We start from the raw sequence: 19,119 nt of genomic DNA on the forward strand, positions 1-19,119 counted from the left end.
TTGGCGCTGGTTTATCCATGTGCTAGCCAGACCAGTCAAAGCTGAGGTAGAAACTTTAAGGGATGCTTTGTTTTAAAAGTCATATATTGAGCCATTGGGCATTTGTTTCTCTCTGTGTGCTTTATTTGCTAAAGTCCCTTGATTACATCACCATCACGCTTCAGCTGACAATTATAGGTCTAACAAGATATAAAAGGCGTGTACATACCCCAATTTTAGCATCTGTGCAGTGATTGCATGTATGTGAGTAGACTTGATATTTTACTGATTACTTTTAAGTGTAAAGTAATCAATGGCAGGACTGAAAATGCATGTTAGCTGGATGTGTGAACTGACAACCTTTTTAGGTCAGAGGCTAAAAACAAAAGTAGACGGCTCAAGCTAGAAAGCTTGACTTGCTTTTTCTCAGACGTGTTTTATATTTTTAGTCTCTCTGGCTGCATTCTTACTTTTACATCATTTTATTAATACTTTACATCTGATTGATTTTGAATCGAATCTCACATTTTATTCTAGTAACTTGAAAACTGCTATACATAAATTAATACATTTCCATTATTATTTTCATGACAACAAGACAGGCTACAGTTATTTAACTTTAGATGAAGCAAGATGCAAAACTTTACATACAGAGTCATCTATAGCTACTGTCTTGAATTGTTACTGTAATATATTTTGAAAATGTTGTGCAAATTAAATTTTCTCGCTGAACCTAGCCACCTGCTGCACATCACAATGCCTCAAATGCTTTTCCCCTGCACATTATTTGATTTGGTCACGAACAAGAAGCTTTCCCCCTATTGGCCTTATTTTATATCCTGCAGCGATACTTTGTCAAGTGCCATATTCATTCTTTAAAATTCAATTTTCACTTACAACAATATTAAACTACAATAAGTTCATTCGTTTCTGGATTTGTCGGTCGGACCAAAAAGATAATCGCTTCAAGGTTGCTCATAACTCTGACTCGTTTTTTTTTTCCAAACCCAAAGCGTCACTCTGCTGTTGCCAAGCTGTTGTCAACCATGCAATTCGCCAATGTGTCGTGGGCTCCATTTTTATCTGTCACATTCGTTTGCGGGTGAGAGCCGCTGATGCTCGCCTCATTAGGAATTCTCCCCCTCCTCCTCCTGCTGCTGCTGCTGCTACTGCTGCTGCTGCTGTTGGCATGTCTCCTTGAGAACCGAGAGGCTGCGACTCACGTTCGTCCTTGACTGGCACCCACATCGTTCCTTTTCACAAGTTTACCGTTTATACCACTTTTTGATTATTTTTCTGTCCCCCACTTTAGTGTCTTTAGATATTTCTCGTATCTCCTGTTTTTTTTCTCACGTCCTACATATTGTTCTTTTCCATTTATCCTAATCCTTCCTTCGTGAATCACACTCTGATACGCTCCCACGGTAGTCTTTTCACTGTTTCTGACCATGTCTTCTCTCCTCCCCTCTGTCTCTCTGCAGGAGCTGGTGGGCAGTAACCCTCCGCAGAGGAACTGGAAGGGAATAGCGATCGCCCTTCTTGTCATTCTGGTCATCTGCTCGCTGATTGTCACCTCTGTCATCCTGTTGACACCAGGTACACGGCACAGGACGGTGGTGGTGGTGGTGGTGGAGGGTCACGACACTCTACACACATTGCTCTGTTTACATGGCTATTATTATGCACAGACATGCCCATTAGGTTTCACAATCAATCTCACCACGACCAATACAAAGACTAATGCATGTGTGTCTGTATCTCTGTCCTCTGTCCACAGTCTCATGAAACATTTGCTTTGTCACCCACTGTAATGTCAGTTAACTTCCACACTCTTTTTTTTGCTGTAATGGTCACATTTAGTGAAGGTCAGTAAACCTCATTGAAGTCAGCTTGTGCAACATTGCTTTCTTCATAAACGTAGTCCCCATCTGTCTCCTTCACTTAGTCCCTTTTTTCCCTACAGACACACAACACACACACATATTGGACTTCTACAGTTTCCTTAGTTATTTTAAGGCATCGGAGTTTCATTTCAGAGTGACCTTCAGGTTTTCTGTTCACAGATTTACATGAAAGTTTAATCAATAGGCCATCTGTTTATATTCAGGCTCATAAAGCTCCTTGATATGGTTTTATTCGCTGCCAGAGCAGAATCACTCAATACAACTGCCAATGTGTTTGCACTATAATGTGGTTACAAAGACAGTAATCACTGTGCCCTTGTTTATGATTTTCCGTCGCAGACAATTGCAGGTAATGTTTCCTAGGACATCAGGGTCGTGGTGACAAAGCAGAGCAATTATGAAAATATATTCAGTGTGTTTTTTGTACATAATCCTTAGAGATCTTGACAGGTGTCAGAGCAAAAATATCGCCCGTGTAGACCTTAGCACAGTGGCAGGTGTCAAAGCAGCAAGGCCTAAAACGCCTCGTCACCTCCTGGCTGTGGCCTGTTCCTGTCCCGAGGACTCTGTGAACCAGAACTTGCCACTTCCAAAAAAGGCGGGGCCAACGGGAGTCAGGCAGAAAGTGGAGCCCGGGCAGGTGGTGTCTGCAGCTTGTCCCTCGTCCTAATCCGTCCCCTCCCTGCGTCGACTCAGTGTGCTCAAGCTGAACTGCTGTTCCGCTCCAAGTCGCGGGTTCTTGCAGCAACTGTGAGGCCCCCAGCTGACTGCGCATTAAAGGGGCTGTTTGTAGAGGATATTTAGTATTTTAGGGGCTTTGGGGCATTAAAATATGTTCTGGCCTGAGTTGGTGTGGATTAATTGGCTATCCTGACCAACTGAGATGAGCTTCAGGATAATGCAGCTCCATAAATAACTTCTCAAGGGCAGTGGTTTGTTAGTGCAAAGACAGTTTACTCCTTCTTGGGGTTATCATATTTGCGATAAAACTGTTAATTGAATCCCTTGATTCTACAGAGTCAAATAGTTTTGCACTTACCAAGTTAAAGGTTTACCTAAAATGTTCTTGTGCTGTTGTGTCTGGGACGTTCAGCACACAAGATAATTAATTAATTTACTTGACTTTTAAGAATTGAAGTTTGTTAATTATTGGAAATTACCATTTGGTATTTAAGATTTGCATGAACCAGGACACTCCCGTCCGCATACTTTTGTGTACTGTCAGTCTGGGGTTGTTTTCCTGTTTTGAGCTATGGTGCTTCAGCGTATTTCAAAGTTTGTGCCTATGGATTGGAGAAGGCCCTTTTCCGTCAGATGCAAAAATAAAATTTCCCTGTTTGATGTGGAAGAAGTTGACTGGCTCTGCACAGAGACCTGACCTCAACCTCATCCAACACCTTTGGGAGGAATTTAATTTTAATTTATATAGTTATATATAGTATAGCCAGTTCATAACAGACGTTATCTCATTGCACTTTTCATATAGAGCAGGTCTAGACTGTATAAACTGGAATGGCGACTTTGAGCCAGACCATTGCCCAACATCAGTGGGCTCGGCAGAGTGGAGGCTGTTAGTAGTGTATAAATAGTAGAGTTTAAATGCTCGTGGTTTTGAAATTAGATGATCAAAAATCACTTGAGTGTAATTTTTGAGGAGCCATGAAGTGTATTTGGATCGTCTTCCATTTTTCAGCTGCACCACTTGTGCACAATCCACATCTCAGTTGTGAATGGTAGTGATTAAAATAATTGAAGTCATAATAGATATTGTATTTTATTTAAGTGTTCTTAACAACTGAACAAATGCCCCTAGTTTTTGTACACTGTGTACATATATGTGGAGCTTCAGTAAACTTTTTTTCCTATTTAGAATGCTGTGGTTTGCCTAAACCGGGTATTCAAATTACAAATAACCACTGAAAATTGTATGTATTGTGTTGTATTGTATTTCACACACTACTGATGATGATCTCCGAAGATGCAGGCTGTGGCTGTGATATTCTATTCTCTGTGGAAATGTGGACTATTCAGGCTCCTGTCTGGAAAAACTGCTATCTCTGCCTCTTAAGATGAATTCCTCCCTGTATGATTGTAAAGAAAATAGTGAGTAGGGCAAGGAGGCCTTTATTCTCAGGAAGTGATATCATAAGTACATGATTATGTATTACTTTATCAAAACTTCTACAGGAAATCGGTCAAACTGGATTTACACAAAAAAAAAAACTCTTATCAAGGTAGTTGTGTCTGTGATTTAGTCCTAAAGACATAACTGTATCTGAATCAGCTTTATTGCCAGACATGTGTACAAATACAAGGAATTTGACTTAGGATTGTACATTGCTCACGATATGCTTACTTCAATCAGACACAGGCTACAGTATAGAGAACACATATATATATACACACTATAAACAAAAACAATATAGAAAGATTGAGACAATAGTGCAATGAGCAGAGTGCAAAGGATGCAGAAGTATTTTTTCTGCAGTCCGTTGTAGTCTGCTCCTGTCCTTTTTGGTGGCAGATCCAAACCAGACAGTGATGGACGTGCCGAGGACAGACTGGTGATGGCTGTGTAGAAGTGGATCAGCAGCTTCATAGGGCCCGTGTCTACCAAAGTGTTTTTTGCCAGCTGAAAACGCCAGCTGCTCTTCTGAAAACGCCCAGCAGGGAGCTCAGCGTTTTTTCTGACTGCTTTGGTTGCTATGATACATTTGTTGCAAGTGGTTCTGCCTAATTTTACTGGATGTAAAAATGTCAACACAGAGTAGAGTACTTGCTCTGGCCCTTGCTCTGTATGAAAAGAAGGCTGAAGCAGGTAGAGAGACGGGACGGACTCGCCGTATGTGGGTTCATGATTTTGTGGACGAGGAAACATCTCGGCGAGTACCAACAGGACGAAGCCCGGTTCCAGGATAGTAACCGTTGCTAAGGTGTGTCATTTGTCCCGCCCCTCCTCTACTGTGATTGGACAGCTGGGTAAAAAGTGACGGTGACAAGCGCAGCATTTTTGAACATTTTTCAACTCTCGGCAAGTGGAAAAAAAACCGCTCAGCGGTCAGCGCGGAAAAAACGCTCAGCACCTGATCAACCCCCAGTCTGTAGGCCGACTCATCACCGTCCCGGATGAGGCCAATAGCAGTGAACTGCAGGAGTTTGACAGATGGGTCTCCTAAGGTGCAGTCCTTGGTGTAGAGGGACAATAGTAGGGGGGAGAGCGCACACCCCTGGGGGGCGCCAGTGCTAATTATTAAGTAAAATAAATCGGCTATTCTGTTTTGAAAGAAAACATACTTGTTTTAGATCTTGAAACATAGGTAACATTGAAAAAATATTTTAAGTAAGCAGATTTGTTTTTCCCACTGCTTTTAGGAAGAATAAGACATTAAGGGCTCAATTACAGACAAAGACAACTTGATAGGATTGATTGATTTTTCCCATAAGGGCCCAGGAGAGCAAGGTACATCACTAACATTTTGTAACACTGTTAAAGTGCTTTAGGGAGGATTTTACTATTAAAATACTAAATCCGGCAGTCATTTAGAAGAACCTATTTTGCTGTAATTACACATCAAGGAGAAACATTTGGGGAATGTAGGCACCTCACCCTGAGCGGCAAACTGTAGCAGTGCAGCTCATATGAGGAGTTATGAGGTAGCATGTTGTTTCCACTCAGTTAGGAGGGTGTGTTGATGGATGCTCCCCTGCCAGACAGACCAGCCAGTCTCTAACTGCTCCTGACAACCACTTTGTTCTCACACACATGCACACACTCACACACACACACACACACACACACACACGTAGAACTTCGGTCTCCTTCCCTGACAACCTGTGTCTGCTGTAACTGATAGCTCCATATTGCTAAGAGGTTGCTCTGTTCTCTACATCAATACAACTAGGTCAGATGTTCACAATTGGCATCTGGGTATTTGTCAGTCAGCCTGACATCCCTCAGTCTGACAGAGTGACAGCTAACTGAAACAGTGGGTGGATCACATTCATACGTTCATTTGGTGCAGCTGAATACAAGCAGTCACAGAAATGATTGCACGAAGCTAACACATTAAGTTAGATCACTCTCACGACCGACCAGGAAATCTGTTGTACATCTATCGTCTAATATATTTACTTACTCACTGCTATCCCCTTTTTGATTCTTAGCCTTGTGTACAGTAGACGTCTGGCTTTTTAGCCGCAAAATGCTCCACTGTTTTCACCACCTATTCACTTGCTTTGTCTGTGTGCTGTGTGGTGCTGAGCAGTTTTTTAAGCTTTATTGCTGAAAGATCTCCCTGCTGTGGATGAAAACAAAGCCATGGGAACGGTGAGAATTAACCAAAACAGTAGTACAGTCCGGAATAAAAACAATGAGCTCTCACTCTCAGGACAGAAATTTAAGTTCAAAGGTAACTTGTTAGGCTTTTCTCTCATCTAATTTTAGAATGAAACCTCAATTTGATTAGATAGGATCAGCGTTTCCTTTGGAGTCAACACTGCAGACTTACTGTATTTGACTCTGTCACAGAGAGACACCAAAATTATCTTTCAAATCGACAGGTTTAATGTTCGACCACAACTCCCTCGACCACAACTCCCTCTGCCTTTGCGTTGTATTGAAAAGAGGTCGTGCCTAATTAGCGTATAAACTGCTCAAGTGAGCTGACCCCTCTGGGGCTGACAGTTCACTTTTGTCAGACTAATTCAAAGCTATGATCACAGCGCCATGTGAGGCTGAGATAAAAACATACTTAAATACAGAAATGAATTTCCCTTTAAGAGGTTGTGCTATATATAAAAATGTAAGTTTACATGGAAACTTCCAGTGACTGCCTCTGTGTCCAATCTATCACAACTGATTATTATTTTTAACATCAGTATTTATCCCCTTCAAACCTTACCATCTGATGGGAGGCTGTAACGTGTGTGTGCGCGATTGAGTTTCCCTGCAGTCCATAGTACACAGTCTGGTGACTCCGATAATCATACTCAAAACTCAAGTGATGCACCAAGCAGATGCCTTCAGAGGTGTTTTTGTCCCCGGTGATGAAATTGAGGAGTAACTGAGGATCAGTCGGTGTCTGTCCATCTGTTACACACAATATGCCACTAACAGCTTACATACAGCTAACACGCACATTTGGAGAATAATGAAAATCATTGTTGCGTTCTTGCAATTTAAAACCGCTTTGACTTGTAAAACAAAAAGGAACTCAAACAGATGCAAAAACATCTAGTTAGATTTCAATGGTAGGGCTTTTCTTTTAGCATCTCCCTCAAATGCTGTTAATGCTAGTCACAATCAAATGCTTTGATTGCGTATTTTAACATTTTAATACATGAGATAGTAAATTTTGGAGTGCTGTGTGTCTTTGGTCTACATTCGGCACTGGTTGAATGGGGGGGGACTAGATTAAGGCCACAAAGCAAGGCGACACATTCTCACCATCGTTCATAGAAAATGGTGTATACTTACAGCAGTCTTGTTTTGTAATGAAGGATACATAGTAATGGAGCATCCTTTATTTAAAATCTCCCATTTTTATAGCTTTCAGTGTAAACACAGATTGTACCTGTCAAATTGTATTGTAAAAAATGTGTGAATTAGTCCAGTATTTCCCTAACTGGGCATCGGGACACCCACAAGAGGTCGCAAGATGACTCTAAGAGATCATTATATTTTATAAGAATCAAGATAATTATCAGTGTACTGTGAGAAATAAGACAAAACAACATTCTACTCCGTGAAAGTTTTCTCTCGTTATTTCATTTTTCTTGAGAAATGTAATTATACCTCTTGCACTCTTATTTTTTTTTGTCTTACTCTGATTTATTCCACTTTAGCTTCAGTTTGTTAATTTTTTTGCCTAGTTTATACTTTTGTGTCTTACATGAAACACTTTCATGTTGAAGGTGGTATGTAAATAAACTTGCTCTTTGAATAAACATTTCCTAGTTGCAGCTCCTCAAATTTGCTCTTTTTCTCTGTTTTTATGTATTTGTAAATTGAATTTATTTTAGATTATGGAGTGATGATCAGACAAACGAGCTGTTACGTTACATTGACCCCCCGGAGAGTGTACCAGGCATTTTTCACTACATTTTATAGACTGCATTAGTTATAGAAATGAATGAATTCTTAATTACAGCCATACTTTCTATTCAAACGTGTATGAGTTAATTGCCTGAAGTTGAAATGCATATAAAGATCACAAAATGCATTCCCCATCATCTGTTATTAATATTTTAGAGACTCTTGAGACGTTTGAAATGTGAATATTACTCTTTGGTGTTATTTTTCTGACTCTTGTGATCACATCCAATTGTTGAAATCTCCCCTTGATCCAAAGGCTGGCATTCAGCACTTTTTTCAACAGTGTGTAATGTGACAAGAGACAGATTTTTAGTGTCATTTTATGTCGCCAGCCTCTGTCTGAACATCCCCTTCTTCCATCCATCTGCCCTTTTAAAGATGATTTCTCCGACAGCTGCGACACACAGATCAAAGAATGTGTCAGATTAAAATTAGGGGACGTGGTCACAGTGCTGAGGAAACATTTGGAGCTCTGGCTCAGTGGTGCTGTAGCAATTAGAAATGATTTCCCTTAATAACACAGGTTTGTTTTTACCTCTGTCCAGTGTGTGCAATACCGACATGTATTATTAATGCTGAGCTCCAGCTTGATCAGTCACTGTGACTTAATCTGCCTCAGGCAATAGTGGTTTGCAAATGTGAGTATGATATGATGTGTTGGATAATGGTTCTTTCTCATCCCCTGCTACATAAAATGGTCTGTAAAGTGTGTGAAATTGTTGTGGACACAGATATGTGTGTTCTGAGATCATTACAATATTTGCCCATTGGATGGATAGTAATGTCGATGTTGTTCACTCCACCTCTTTGGTCCAGGCTGAAATTCCAACAATTATTGGATGGATTGAAATTTGGTACAAACATTCATGTTCCACTTAGGATGAATTGTAATAACTTTGGAGAGCCTCTGTCATTTATTCTAATGTCTGTTAGAATGTTAAAATTTAAATTTGAATAAAACCAGTAAAATTAAGTACATTCCCATTACCTCACCTCAGCTGCACTTTGTGAGCATTGTAAGCATCGTTGACATGACTGTATAATGGACATGGTAAGCACCAGTTGTTTTGATACTTTTGCGATGGAAATGTATGTGCTTCATCTGACAATTTACATTGTGTTGCAAATATATTTTTTGTGACGGTGAATTGTGAATGAACTGTGAATATACTGTTCCCAACTCTAAATAACTGAGATCAGCTTGTGGGTATTTGTAAACGGTTTTAAAACAGGCCACAAAATTTCAAACCAATTGACCCTTCGCTTAGCCACGCCCCAGATACTTAGCTGGCCAATCACAGCGCAGTATAGGACTTGCTCTAACTGCGGTCCGACACTTTCATGGCTGGGCTCCATTGACTCTAATGCAAAATGAGTCTTTTTTTTGCTGTATTTTTCCAAGATATGGTCAAGGCTGTTCCTGGGGCACTTTTAATAGTTACAGTCGCTACCTAGAGAGGTGGAAAGTAGAGGTAAGAAAGTAGGTCCAAAACCTAAAACAAATCCAGGAAAATGTTGGCTGTCTGTTGTTTCTAATGTAATCTTAGTTAGTTAACGCTAGCTAACTTACTACTGAATTCAATGTTATATAACTCTACTGTTCTGCTTTTAATGATTGTAATAGTAAACAGAGACCTACCCAGCAGTACAGAAGCAGTGTTGATCCTTAATATCGTTGTCCTCTTTCTCAGTAGTCAGTAATAATTCAGTAATGGTTCACTTTTACTCTGTGATCGGTAGGCTTGAGCTTCTCTTTATTTTTTTCACGTCAGTTTGAATAGCCTGAAAATAATCTTCAAAAGCACAATGCAACTGCTAAACTGTCTGCTTCTTCCTAAGATTGCTTTTTCCAAAAATGAGACAATATTTCTCCAGGGACTGCAGTTATAGACAGTGGCAGCGCCGTGCTAAAAGTCCCAACAGGTCTGACAGTTTGTTGGACTTAGCAACAGTAACAAAGGGGGGCGTGGCTTAGCAAAGGGGTCAATTACCAGGCAGTTATTTCACAAGTTTCATATCTCTGCAACTTGATTGTACCTAGATACAGTGTCTTACTTGCATAAAGTGGAACCACGATAAAGGCTTTCACCAGTCTGAGAAATCATTGTGCAGTATGATTTTTAAAAAGCTGGGATGTAAAATACTATACTATAACTATACTTCATTGACAGCTAAATGTGCAAAACACCAGTGTGGTCAGGGAACCAGCACAGTGGGTCAACCTCATGGTCCTTCAAACTCACCTAAAAGCATTTTCATTATTCTGGGATTCAATAGGCCATTATGCTCAAGCTTTTCAATCCTTCAAAGAAAAATGTTTCCAAAAGAAAAGCTTATTCCTGGTGATTTTTGACATGGAAATTGACACATTTTATTAGCAAATTCAGGTGACGTATTTCTTTATTATAGCTTTATTTTTTTTGTTGTTGAATTGTAACATTTGAGTCAAGAATATTTTGCCCTCTTTCTGGTCAAGTTTTTGTATGTTTGTGTACTTCCTACCCCAAAGCTAATTAATTTTTATTAATTTGATGTTATTCTGAACTTGTCTATTTGTTATATTACTACAATAACTGTACTTTTTTTCAAGTGTTTGTGTCTATTTGCTGTTTTTTTTCTAAAACAATTTGGCAACATTTTTTGTATGGAGACTGATAGATAAATATTATTGTTAATACTTGTTGCACTAATAGTTCTTGCAGAAATTGTCAGTTAATAGTTTTATTTAAACAGACTGAGACCTGGGTATGAAAAACAAATGAAAAGGATAAAAGCTCAGGCACCATAAACACAACTCACAGTTACCATTTTCATACACATCAGACAAATTTGTTCCATACTAAAGAAATAAGTGGCAGTGATGTTTGTATAATTTTTCGAAAAAATCTTTTAAGTTTCAAAATTTCTTGCAGCTCATTCTTTTTGTAAGCAACAAAGAATACTTGTTATACTGAATACATATAGTTATCAATGACTTATATAGCCGTGGTCAATCATTCCTTTTCTTCTGTCCCCTGTTGCAGCCCACTAGCATTATGGTCTATAGCATCTTACATGGCTTTTAGCTCAGCATGTGCTATAGCTGAACATTATGAATATTGAATATTTCTACCCTTTCAACTCAGCAGCCCCTGTGAAATGTTTTATCCTGCTTTACTATCTGATCTTGTCTCCATTGTATGTCTATAGAATAAAATAAAATATATTTCTGTTGCTGCTGCAGCCAAAAAATTGTTACATCACATATAAAACGACAACTGCAGCATGAACACAGACAGGTTTAACAGAGGGATTAAACATCACACGTAAGAAACCCAGTCCTGTAGCTAAAATATCACAGCTATGATCCTCATAGCAACCAATGTGTCCATCAACTGCCATGTCTTGTCAAAGGCTTCCTGTGCTCCCACAAATCGTTTTTGAAGTCGATGTTAAACCAAACTTACCAAAATGAAACTTCACGCTGAGAATGCTCTTGCTAGGTACAAGGCAACTTTATTTTGTACAGCACCTTTCAACACCAAGACATAAAAAGCATTACGAAAAGAAATATGTTGCCTGATATATTGCCTTTTGCTTTTTATCCTCAAGCCATGCATTCGGTGGTGAAGTGAGTCATATACAGTATGTAGGAGATGCTATGATGAGCATTGATGGATGAAATTAGGCTGAAATGAATTGCAGGAGGCATCTGCTGTAAATATGCTGGTCTGATGATCAGAAGCCACACTATTGTTAATCAAAGGCCTGAGGGAGTTAAGAATCTGCTTTGCTTAGTTATTTATTATATTGGGGTTTTTTATCTATCTCAGCTACGCTCTTCATCCTTTAAAGGTGAACAGTTGCAGCCTGCAGGAAAAAGTTCAAAATGTGTCAAGATGACATTATATATTCTCTCAGTTTTTTTTGTCAGAAGATGCAAGAAAATCTTATTTTTGGTACCTTCTTTTCCCTTTATAGCACCAAGTTTTATTTGTGTTTCGCCTTCTCTTTTTTTTCAAAATGTATACAAGATGTGTTTCTGCTCCAAGTTGAACTTACTACAGGCAAATACTCACAACATGATGGTTTGGTTTGATTTAAAGTTGTTTTCCTTTGCAGGTGAGGATGACCGCCTGGCGCTCAAGGGCAAAGTGACCGTTGGAGACCTCTTTAGAAAAGACTTCAAGGTTCATGACCCTAACGCCAAATGGATAAGCAGTAAGTAATCCCATTAAATTTAAGGGTATCTGTGTATTGAATTAGAGCTGGATTTGAGCATGTGCATCAAAACGGAAAAAGGCAAGAGACAGATTCCATCTTAAATGTGGGAAAGGCAAGAGAAAGGAATATTGTTTATCTCTGTCTAAGGTTTTAATAGGCAGCTGTTTGCCAACATCTCAGCTTAGCAACTATTTAAAGAAGTGTTTCAAAGCTTTGATGAATTTATTCTGGAGTCTCTCTGCCTCCTAGTTGTTTAGACTTGCTTCACGCGTCTTCATGCAACTAATTTAAAAGGCAACTTTGAAATCCTATTTTGCAAAAGGCAGAAATCTTCATGTTGTCTTGTTTGCTGACAGTCGTCTTTACCAGTTGTTGACCAATCAGAAATACTTGATCCCTGAGGGGAAATTCCCATGTTAGTTGTACACATTGCACATCAAGACATAGGAACAGAAATAATAATAGAAAGAAGGTAGATAAAGAAATATTTAACAATAAAGGTATAAATATATAAAGGAGTATGGAGATGTATAATATGTACATAATTAAAGAAATGTAATGGAGAACAGTAACAGTGAATGAATAACAGCAGAATTGCAGCATAGTGTTCCACATTAATTATTGACTGATAATGCTTAACAAAAATAGATAATATCCAGTTGAATCAAGAAGGGCAGTTCTTAAATTGGTCCTAAGGAAGAACTGACATCAAAGATTTGGTTGTATTTTAGATGCAGAAGAGCATACTCTAGCACAGACAAAACAGGCATGATAACAACGCACAACTACACAGCCAAGCTGTTCCAACACCTCGAGAAACGAGGGTGAGAAGTTGCATGAAGAATACATAGTGACCAAACCAAATAAAACTGTTCAGGTAGCTCCAGAGTTCAGCTTCAAAACCCAATAATGCCTCATGAAACGGCTTAAAGCACCTGAAAGATGTTTCGTAAATGGCAACTAGTGATAATGTTGCACTTATTAAAGGTATTGATGGATGTATTTTGAAAACAACCTGTATGATTTGTGTGTGTGGAGATATCTACATTTCTAAATATTTATCTATAGATAGGTGGACCCTTAGGCAAGGTCCTTAATGCTACCAGCCTACCTCAGGCATGAGTGAAATATAAAATATGTATTATACTAATGTATAATGTTGCTACTATTGATATATTACAGCTTTAAGCTATTTAAAATGACAAAAAATAGGCATCAATGTGTATCACACCACAGCAAACTAAAATGACGAGTGTTGCTCTTTCATTGATTTACACCATCTATCACTCTTCTGTCTGCCAACTGTTTGTGTACATTGTTTGTGTGTGTGTGTGTCCTTGCTGTCTGACATTCCTCCAAAAGATTTAGTCCATATGCTTCAATGGCTATCCAATTACCTGTAACCACAACCTTTGTTTTTTTTTCTGTGATCAATGACAGCGTGTGGATGCTGCTATTGTTACAGTTCATCACCACCAATTTTAAAGGCTTGTTTTTTAATAAGAGGACTGTGACAGTATAAACACTGACAGCACCACGGGGAGCCAATGAGAGAAAATTATATACTTTATTTTGTATCTCAGCGCGACATTGAAGAGAATAATCACAGCTCCAAGATGTGAGGAATCTGTACAGCTGAAGGATTAATGAGGTGGATTTTGTCGTCTCTTATGCCCGCAAAGCTGTCCCCTCCAATCACAGGAACTAAGATGGCTCCTAGAAGCGGCACAGCTGTTAAATCTCGTCTCACATCCTGAAATCGCAAAGCCTTCCCCTCTATGATTGGCTGTAATTAGAAAGCTGAAAGCCCATATTTATTATATTAGTAACAGGAAGATGCCATTCCTCTGGATCTCAGATGACGAGCTGGGTAATTGTCTGGCATGATTTGTGTGTTGGTTTAGCTACAGGTCCCCATCTGTGCTTAAGGATGAGCCGTCTCTCAAGTGGCTGATTTCTCACCATTGGTAGCTGTGACCCACAAAAGTTGTAAACACATGGCTCACGCTTGAATGAGCCTCGGTGAACATCACAAATTGTGGAAGTACTGTTCACATCTGGAATCTAACATCTGTTCTTCAGCAATTAGAAGCATATTTCTAATAGCAACATAGATTGAATTACATAAGATCATTATCATTGGGGGAAATTAATTGTGGTTATTATTTACTTGTTACAAGATATTCCCTTAACTTAATACTGTTGTACAATATACACAAAGAAAAGAGGTACTTTAGAGAAAGGACCATTGTACTAATCCATACACGCAGCTAACAGCCACCAGGAAACAAGACTCGTCATTAGAAAGCAATCCGCTCTTTCATCTCCTCCTTTTTGTGCTGATGACAGTACCATCCTTAATCTCAAGGTATTTTTAGTGTATCATTAGATACAGCTGACGAGGAGTGAGAATGACAGAGAAAGAGGGAGAGAGATACATCAGCTGATTATTTTGTCTTTGTTAGTGTGTAATTTGTACTAGACCCAGTGCTCGACCAACCTGAATGCTTTCAGGGCTGTCTATAGGATTTGCAGTAATGGCTTCCCTGGTTGGGGGCTGAAATTGAATTTTTTTCAAACCTCATTTAGCCCAGTTTTATGTTTTCACTACCACTGGCTGTCTCCACCTATCAATCATTTCCCTGGAGACCGACTGGATATAACCTCTGGAATCCCTAATGATCATATATTAGGCTATCTTTACCCGAAAAAATTGCTTTCTCATGTCTTGTCCCACAGCATTAGCTTAAATATATTCTGTACTTAAGTATCATTTGGTGCTCTTTATCTGTTTCTCCCAATGGTTGCAGAGATTATGAGCCCTGCCTGTGCAGCCAGTGGATCATCATTTTATTACAACTTTATTTTTAGTCATTTTGGTTATCTGTAATGACATTGTACTCTCCAAGATCTGGGTATACAGCAACACTGCTAAATAGAAGAGCAAGAAACTTGAGCAGTCAAACAATCATACATGCTTTAAACAAACTCCTGAATCCAGGTTACCTTTTGTTTAAAAAACCAAGAGGCTGTCTTGATTACTTCAGGTGGACATGAGACGATGGAACGTGGGTCTGAATAATTGGTCCATTTGGTTGAAGGCTTATTACGCTGAACAAAATTATAAACGCAACATTTTAGTTTTTGCCCCCATTCATCATGAGCTGAACTCAAAGATCTAAGACTTTCTCTATGTACACAAAAGGTCTGTTTCTCTCAAATATTGTTCACAGATCTGTCAATCTGTGTTAGTGAGCACTTTTCCTTCTTCTTGCCGAAATAATTCATCCAATAGGTGTGGCATATTAAGATGCTAATAAGACAGCATGGGTATTGCACATGTGTGCCTTAGGCTGACCACAATATAAAAGGCCACTTCAAAATGTGCAGTTTCAGTGTGTTGGAGGGGGTCCGGAAACCAGTCAGTATCTGGTATGACCACCATTTGCCTCACGCAGTGCAACACATCTTCTTCGCATAGAGTTGATCAGGTTGTTGATGGTGGCCTGTGGAATGTTGGTCCACTCCTCTTCAATGCGAAGTTGCAGTCAGGTCGACACCCCGACGAGGACGAAGAGCATGCAGATGAGCTTCCCTGACACGGTTCCTGACAGTTTGTGCAGAAATTCTTTGGTTATGCAAACAGATTGTTGCAGCAGCTGTCCGGGTGGCTGGTCTCAGACGATCTTGGAGGTGAAGATGCTTGATGTGGAGGTCCTGGGTTGGTGTCGTTACACGTGATCGGCAGATGTGAGGCCGCTTGGATATACTGCCAAATTCTCTGAAACGCCTTTGGAGACGGCGTATGGTAGAGAAATGAACATTCAGTTCACGGGCAACAGCTCTGGTGGACATCCCTGCAGTCAGCATGCTGATTGCACGCTCCCTCAAAACTTGCGACATCTGTGGCAATGTGCTGTGGGATGGAACTGCACATTTTTGAGTGGCCTATTATTGTGGCCAGTCTAAGGCACACCTGTGCAATACCCATGCAGTCTGATCAGCATCTTGATATGCCACACCTGTGAGGTGGATGGATTATCTCGGCAAAGGAGAAGTGCTCACTAACACAGATTTTGACAGATTTGTGAAAAATATTTGAGAGAAAAAGGCCTTTGTGTAGATAGAAAAGTTATACTAGCTACAGTAAATTTTTCTTCTGTTGCAGTAAAAAATCCAGAAATGTACACTTGGATGCATTTGATTGGCCAGTGTAGCAACTACCCGAATAATGTCATAATGTTAAACTAAGGCAGGCCAATGGTTGCAGAGATTATGAGGCCTGCCTGTGCAGCCTGTGGTTTATCATTTTATTACGACTAGGGTTTAATTTTAGTCGTGTTGAATTTTAATCTGTAATGACATTGTACTCACCAAGATCTGGGTATGCAGCAACATTACTAAATAGAAGAGCAAGAAACCTGAGAAGCATTTTTAGTTATTTGTTGAAATTCCCTTTAAATGACAGCAATCAATAAATCAAATGCGCTGACATAAATATAATAACAAAGCCGTCATCTGTGGCTGTCGTAGGAATATAATAAGCATGGCCATCAAGCCTGCATACCTGCGCACTCATTGCACATGAAAATGTGTTTTAGGGTAGTGGCTTTGGCTTGGCTTGGATGTTATGTAGCTGTTGCACATCCCTGGTCAATGACCCACTGTGACTGAATGAATATGAACTGATTGCGGCAACACATAATTTGTATAATGGCATCGACAAAGAAGCTGCATTTAATGTGGATCATGTATGTTTATCAGGAATGCCAATCATTGCTTATACCAGATAAATTAAAAGGTCAGCAGCTGCACTGATACATATGGGATCGGTGCATTCCTTAAGTAGTTTATAATCTGGCTTGTTTTCAAAATTGTCTGAATGCATGTTTATTGTCCAATCGGACTGTTATAGCTGTGTTCCAAAATCTAGGAAATGATCTTGAGATTTACAATGTTGCCATAACCAGTAGAACTAATGGCCAAAGCAACGACAATAAGCTGAAATTTAATTCTGTGTGTACACAGGCTGCATACTCTACTTCACCCTGCACTCTGCCTCAGTATTCTGATCATGTTCTGCAGCCATCACTATAAGTCTCCCTAGTTAGGTAATTGCACAGTTAGCAGACACCACTGATATTTCACATACGCCTGTTTTTTACCACTCCATCTGAATCAAACAGACACAGCATCAACATCATTCTTACACCACCAAGGTGAAGCCAGCCCTGTGGGACAAAACGCAGGTGCTCAGGGCAGCTGCTTGCCATTTTAATGGCCGCGTTCCTCTTGTTTGCCGCTCCAGGATGCCTCTTGTCTAGCTGATGTTTGTTAAATATGGTGAAGGGGGAGCCATTTGTAAAGCAGTCGACCGATTGGGACCACCTGAAAGTGTTATCGCCATGACTTTGAGGGGGACTTGTGAGTGTGATTTAGATAAGAGTGAAGCATCGTGATGTTTGCTTTGTCTCTGTGTGTGTGTGTGTGTGTGTGTACAGTCTTGAGTGCATGTCAGAGAATTACCTTGTTCCTGAATGATGCACAACCTCTCATCTCTAATGTTTATGTAAAGCAATCACTTTGGAGAAGATTAGCCAGTTGTCTCACTCCCTTATTGACTTTTCATAGCTCTGCTCCCATGACACAACATGAGTAATGATGTGAATGTCATTTGTTAATGGAGTTCTGCAATGGGTCTTTTTCTTACCAATGAGACATATCAAATTAGCCCATATATTCACTGTTAGCATCCAGTGTTCATTCAGTGTCACAGACAATGAGCCTTTGTAAAATGGTAACATTATATGAAGCAGCTGGTGTGTATATATACCCTTTTGAGATGGCTCAGCAAGCATGACTGAAGCTTAAACTTAGAGGACGTCTTGGCACAAATGTAAGTGTTGCTGTACCTTTTAACACAGAGAAAGCAGCAGAAGTGCTGAGACAAATAGTCCTGTGACAGACACAAGCTGTCACAATATACTGATGTTCTTTCAGTGTTTTAATTCCCAGGGAGGAATTTTAAAAAAAGCTTCCGATGCAGAATTGAATATGAATAGCAAGCTTTGGAAATATATCTTTGCTTCAGTGCCTCCCAATGCCAAATCCAGCGGTCTCTTAGCTCCTTAGTTGCTAACGTCAGTGCAACATCTGAAGAGTTGGATGTCATCTTTGATCCAAGTTTTGAGCAGCAAAAATCGGCTATTTCAGTCATGATTTGTCCAATTTCAGAATCTTGCCAAATTTAGATTACTCAGTAGGCCTACTAATTAGATTATTACACAGAGACAATCAAACTTGCTTTCATGATTTTCATCTTGATTACTGTATTGTGTTGCTTACTTTCATGAAGAACCAGTGGCACAGCTGAACATTTGGTAACATTCTCAGAAAAGCTTTTGATCTGAGTTTAGTGTAGGGACTAAATTGCACTAATTTCCAAAGCTCAAGAACTCAAGCAGTGTCTCTCCGCAGTTGCAAGGTCAAGGGCTACACAGAAAACATTTCTTCAGGGCTATCACTGACAATGCCCCAAGGTTTTGAAATATGCTCTCTGCAGGTCCTTGACTGGCTGAGTCATGAGTGTTAAAGTTTAAATTACACTTTTAAACCCAGTACAAAAACTCAATGACTACAGACTGTTCGCTAAGCCCCATAGTTAACAGTGCTTTACCTGTAAGCTTTGAATTCCGGTGCTGGATGAACTTCAGCTTTCAGTACCAAAGGTTTTATCAATTTTGTCAGATTTGAATTATTGCTTAGTTAACAGTCTTAGTCTTAGCATTTTATTTAAGCAAAGTTATTGTATTGTTTATATATCATATTTGAGAAATTTGGTTTCTTTTATTAAATTAAAAATCGGGGTTGTAGAAAAACATGTTTATGCTACTCAAATCAAGATACTGAAATTCTTATCAGTATTGAGTCAGGTATTGG

General features: G+C 39.5%; 1 protein-coding gene across 3 annotated transcripts in view; it reads left to right on the forward strand.

Annotated features, from left to right (window-relative positions):
* The window catches only part of dpp6a (dipeptidyl-peptidase 6a), a 209,905-nt gene that overhangs the window by 148,440 nt on the left and 42,346 nt on the right, over window positions 1-19,119 (forward strand). For all 3 annotated transcript variants that reach the window (XM_038731940.1, XM_038731956.1, XM_038731948.1), the window contains 2 exons: window positions 1,461-1,575; window positions 12,079-12,177. In XM_038731940.1, the coding sequence (XP_038587868.1) occupies window positions 1,461-1,575; window positions 12,079-12,177 (214 nt within the window). The remainder of the gene's footprint in view (window positions 1-1,460; window positions 1,576-12,078; window positions 12,178-19,119) is intronic.

The sequence above is a fragment of the Micropterus salmoides genome, unplaced genomic scaffold (assembly GCF_014851395.1).
Source record: "Micropterus salmoides isolate LMB-PRFRI ecotype aquatic unplaced genomic scaffold, ASM1485139v1 Ms_hic_scaffold_1, whole genome shotgun sequence".
Taxonomy (NCBI): Eukaryota; Metazoa; Chordata; class Actinopteri; order Centrarchiformes; family Centrarchidae; genus Micropterus; species Micropterus salmoides.